The 5,585-nt window shown below is 32.6% G+C and overlaps 1 protein-coding gene across 1 annotated transcript; it reads right to left on the bottom strand.

Annotated features, from left to right (window-relative positions):
- Positions 1–2,652: 2,652 nt before the first annotated feature.
- Positions 2,653–5,236, bottom strand: LOC132067341 (polygalacturonase-1 non-catalytic subunit beta). Its single transcript, XM_059460542.1, has 2 exons — positions 5,081–5,236; positions 2,653–4,725 (listed from the first exon to the last, which is right to left on the bottom strand). Exons 1-2 carry the CDS (start codon positions 5,147–5,149, stop codon positions 2,902–2,904), a joined length of 1,893 nt encoding a protein of 630 aa, XP_059316525.1. The 5' UTR covers positions 5,150–5,236; the 3' UTR covers positions 2,653–2,901.
- Between the last annotated feature and the right edge of the window lie 349 nt (positions 5,237–5,585).

Genomic DNA, 5,585 nt, shown 5'->3' with positions numbered 1-5,585 from the left:
ATAATATTCATATTTATTGGTGTATAGTCTCAATAGCCTTGGAAAATGATTTGAAAATGAGTAATTAATGTGAAGGGTAAAATTAATAAGAAGAAGAAAATTTTCTTTCTCTTGATATGTTTATGTGGACATGTAAAAGTGAACAGAGGGAGTGACCTTTATCCCCGTTTTTCTTCTTTGTCAATACTTTAAGCGTGAAGAGAGGACTAACAGTAGCAATGTAATTTGTACCAAAAGTTATATAAATTGTACACTTTAACCAACTACTTTTTTTATCCCATTTCGACATACGTCACAGTACTGAGTATTTATTCTCTTCTCATGTATACACATATGCACTTAAATTTTAATTCTCCTACACATATTTATTCCCTCCATGCACTTTTACTTGTCCACTTTCGACTTTTCACGTTCTTTAAGAATTAAAAAATGAAGTATATATTTTATCATAATATCCATATTTATTGGTGTATAGTCTCAATAGCCTTAAAAAATGATTTGAAAATGAGTAATTGATGTGAAGGGTAAAATACGAAGAAGAAAAATTTCTTTCTCTTAATATGTTAACGTGGACAAGTAAAAGTGAAGGAAGAGAGTGATTTTTATCCCCATTTTCCTTTTTTGTCAATATTTTACTTATTTTGCTCTCCTTTGTATTCTCTGATTATTGTTTCTTTATATTTATAAAATGTATTACTTTATAACATATATCTTTCTAATTTTGATTTCTTTGTAACAATTCTTTTTATCTATAATTGTTAATATAAAAAATTAATGTAACTAATTTATCCCTTATTAACATATTTTTTAATTAATTTAATAAAAATATTTTATTAGTTTTGCTTTTAAAAAATCCAATATATACAACAATGGTTCTTATATTTAGATCTGAACATTTAGTTAATTGCGATGAATATCAACCTGTCGGTATACACATAAGATATTAAAGAATTTAAAAAAAAATCTAGAATCAAAAATTAATTTTCCCTCATATTCTTACTAATTTTCTTTTTCACATTGATGAACAACTTTCATTGTCATGATAATGAGAAAAAAAGTCCGACTCTTTCCATCTCAAAGACTTAATTCTATCATATGTTTTTAATTTTAAAACTCCATTTTTTAATTATAACTAAATTAATCGTACGAAAAATACATTTTGTATATGTTGCTATATCTAATAACAATTAGAATGTTATTAAAAGTTATTTACAAAATACAAATCTTAATGACTGACTAATTAAAGTGAATAAATATATTAGGCCCGTGCACCGCACGGGCATATTTTGCTAGTCTCATATATATATATATATGAGAGAATTCATTTTTATAATTATTTTAACATCGCACATCAGCCTGCCTACCAAGAGGATCATTTTCAAAATAGAGCTCCAAGTCCACTCTAATGAAAGCCAAAATCTCGAAAAAACAACATATCTAAAAAAGCTTGAGGATTTTAAGCTCCCATTTGGCCATAAATTTTGGGAGTATATTTTGAAGATTTGTTTTCAAATATTTGTTTGGCCATAGAATTTTGACATATTTTAAAGATAAATCTTCAAATTCCAAATTCTGGCACAAATCTATTTTTGAGCCAAGATCTATGTTTTGACCTTTTCAAAAATTTTAAAAACTACCCCACATTTTTATATTTTATAAAGAAACCCCATCCATTTATGACTCGACTAATTCTATTTACCATGTTCTTCCATTAAAGCCTTATCTACTTTATTTTCACAATTAAAGCACTCTATTCTATAAAGTGAACGATCTAAGCTAGTTACTATCATTGTTTTTTTTTTTCCTTGAACGGATGGATCTTTGTATTGTAATTTGAATTGTAGTAGTAAGTAATTGTGTTATTAGCAATTGTTATTACAATATCATGTTCTACATAATTTGGGATTAACAAGTGTATGCATGTTTTGTATGGTTGGATAGTCTTGATAGTTTTTAGAACTTATGGGTATAAGTAATGTTTCATGTTTTTCAAAACAAAAAGTGAAATATGTTTTGAAAAAACTATGGCCAAATACATTTTCAAAATTTGAAAAATTTCACCCAAATCAAGTTTTTCAGTTTTTTTGGGAATCTATGACCAAACGCTAGCTAAGTTACCTTTAGAACTAGTTAGATAATAAAACCTATAAAAAGCAAAAGTTTCGTGAAAACACACTCCAATTTTCTAATAGATATATACATATATATTCTTATTCGCTAACAGTTAACGGCAAAATTTTCACGAAAATTGTCATCCGCTATATATATGCTAAATAAACTGCACTAACAGATTAACTAAGACGAGGAAATATAGTAATACACAATATAAGTTGATCAAATAATACTTTTACGTCCAAGTCACGAAAGTTATAAATTATTGAAAGAAAATTGATGGAGAAAGAATAGAGAAAAAACCGGTGAAAAGAGGTATATCACATTTCTGTCACAAAATTATATTTTACCGCTTTTTTACCTTCAATTAAAGATGACATAAGGTACCTTTTATGTAAAATAACCTCTACAAGACTCATCAACTGATTGACATTACCAAAAAGAGAGGTCACCACAAAAGATGATTGGCACATTTTGTTAATCTATTTTCTCTTCTGTATCGTCTAAGAGCAATAAAAAAAATATTAAAGGCACAAATCATCTAGCAATAACTGCATTACTTTGCCAAAATATAGAGAGACAACAATAGAATGATTACATAATAACAACTGTAAATTGACAGCCATTCAAACTTAATGAAGGCAATGGTGGAACTTACACGAATGTTATTCAAAATATAAATTGAGTCATTAATAATTAATTACTATATAAGTCAAACCGGTGTTACCTTTGTGTTCTTCTTGCAACACACCCGGTTCATATTCATTCAAATCCTTTATTTACCTTGTATCAATCAGCAATTGCCCAAGTCATATCATTTTCAAATATCCAGTGACAAACCTCAATTTTCCCGGGTCCTGACCCGAGTGCAACGAAGGCTCCGTGAGTGGGTCCCCACATAGAAGTATCCACGTGGCAAATTGCAACACCATGGTTGATCCTAGCCTTTGAATTCGGGTCCAAAATATCCGCTTCGTAGACCCGAACCTTAGGAACCGAATGACAGTAATACAATAAGTAAGGGAACAAACTCTGATGACAAGACACTGATTTAGTAACCTTTCCACCGTTGATTCCTTTGACCGATCCTATCATGATATTTCCGTTTGACCCTTTTGTATTCTCAGTTGTCCTAACAACAACGTTTCGGCCCAACACTGAAGTTGCGAAATCAATCATATCTTCAGCTGAGTTAACACACCGTTTCGTCTCACCAGCACTTGGTGCTCTTTCACACTCCGCCAATGCATCACCGATCATCTTTGCTATCGGAGAATCATCGGCGGCGTGGAAGATTTTCTTCAACTCACCAATCTTGGAGGTCGAAAACGGTAATTTCGCAGCAATAACCCGGGGCAGAAACGACCTTTTAGGCATCTTATCCTTTATATTTGGCATAGGCATAACTGTACCACTCTTCAACATCTTCTCCCTGAAAAACTTTCCAGGCTCAACCCACCTGTTATTCACCTTTTTGCCACCGTTGACCTCAGTCAACGAAGCTAAAACTTGTGAACTTTTGTTTTGGTAATTAGAAAAAGTGGCAGTATCTTTGACATAATCTTTGAAGGTGTTGTTAACCCCATAAGTCTTGAAATTAACATGTGGGTCATTAGCCCCTTTACCATAGCCAGTAAATACATCAGTACCTTCATTGAAAGATTGGCCATAGTTGGTAAAATTTGCTTCGCCAGCATTTGCATCTTTGACATAATTACTGAACTTGTCATCACCAACATTTGATTGATCTCTGTAGTTGGCAAAAGTCTCACTTGGACCATTACCGCTAACACCATAGTTCTTGAAATTATTTTGAGGATTATTACCATTGGTAGCATAAGATGTGAAATTTTGGTCGCCCCCATTTGAATTCTGGCCATAGTTTGTAAATGTTGAACCTAAAACATTTGTGTCAGTCCCATAGCTGGTGAATTTACTATCAGCTCCATTTGCATTTTTGCCATAGTTTTGAAAAGATTGGTCACCAGCATTTGCTCCTTGTGAGTAAGTTGTGAATTCTTGGTCTGCACCTACTCCTTGGTCAGAATAGGAAGTGAACTTAATATTGGGGACATTGACATTTGGGCCATAATTTTTGAATTCACCTTTACCCCCATTAGAATGTGAGGTATAGGTGTTGAAACTTTGGTCAATAACATTTCCATCGGGGGCATAATTGGCAAATTTTTGATCATGTGGGGAACCTCTACCATAGCGCCTGAAAGAATCTACAGGGATGTTTTCTCCATCAGAGTAGTTCTTGAATGAGTTGAATCCAACACCAGGATTATTGGTGCCATAATTTGTGAAGTTTTTGTCACTATAAGAGGTAAAGTGAACATCGCCACTGTGTTTTTCAAGACTTGGTAACAAATCTGGTGCACACATGAGATTTGCTGAAGAGCAAAAGGATTGAAGTTGTGTGGTGAGTGCATTTTGATCTGCAACAAGCTTTGTGTAAGTTGCATATTGTGCAGCATTCAATGGGGATGCCTTGTTGAGCAGGAACCATGGTTTTGGCAAGTTATTTGAAACTTGTTTCTTCCAGTACCTAATTAGATAGCCTTTTGGTGTAAATGGGTTCCCATTTTCTCCATCTCCAGCCACAACAACCTGCATTTACAACACCCTATGAGTACATAAAGTCACAAACTTTATGAAAATCAAGATTTACTTTATTGGCATCCAAATGAGTACATAAAAGTTTCAATCTTTATGGCAAATCAAGAATACTTCATTGACACCCAAATGAGTACATAAAGTTACAATCTTTATAACATAATCAAGTTTATACTTCATTGACAACCAGAGTGTACTACATAAAGCTACAATCTTTATGACAAAATCAAGATTACTTCATTGACATTTGACACCCAGTAAGTACACAAAGTTACATTCTTTATGGCAAATCAAGATTAGTACAAGAAACTGAAATAGATGAGCAGAAGAGTTAAAGATTGTTACTTACATTGAAAGATGGTAATGAGGACAAAAGAACAAGCAAGATGCAGGAAGGAAGAAGAATTTTAGTGAGCATTTCTTTGGTGTGAAACAGAGAGAGAGAGAAGGTGAAGAGTAGAATGTTGGTGGGGAGTGTTTGGTTAGAGGCACAAAATTTATAGTAGAAGGTTCTATAAGAGTATAGTAGAAATTAGAGAAAGATGAGAGTGTGGGGTTAGTTCTGTTCTTGCCCGTTTGAAGTTGAAACACTATCTGTCACTATTTTCTAGTACTATATGTTTGAGTGTTTTGGTTTCTTGATTAATCACATGCTTTTGAGATGATTTTTTGTTGCACAGTTTTTGGTAACCGAAAAATGGATTATGCTAGTAAGCTAAGCTTTTGCTTTGTTCATCCCCTTTTGTTTTATATTTGCTTTCTAATGTGGAATATTCATTTCTTTGCAAAAAATCAAGTTGGGTACTGTTTTAAGCTTCACTAGAAGCCCTCAAAGTAAACATTTCAAATTCAGT

The sequence above is a fragment of the Lycium ferocissimum genome, chromosome 8, assembly GCF_029784015.1.
Source record: "Lycium ferocissimum isolate CSIRO_LF1 chromosome 8, AGI_CSIRO_Lferr_CH_V1, whole genome shotgun sequence".
Classification (NCBI taxonomy): Eukaryota; Viridiplantae; Streptophyta; class Magnoliopsida; order Solanales; family Solanaceae; genus Lycium; species Lycium ferocissimum.
This window is presented reverse-complemented; position numbering and strand designations above follow the sequence as displayed.

Coding starts and splice junctions, on each gene's coding strand:
- LOC132067341 (XM_059460542.1), bottom strand. CDS start 5,149: ATGCTCACTAAAATTCTTCTTCCTTCCTGCATCTTGCTTGTTCTTTTG. Junction 4,726..5,080: donor CCTCATTACCATCTTTCAAT/GTAAGTAACAAT, acceptor TTGTAAATGCAG/GTTGTTGTGGCTGGAGATGG.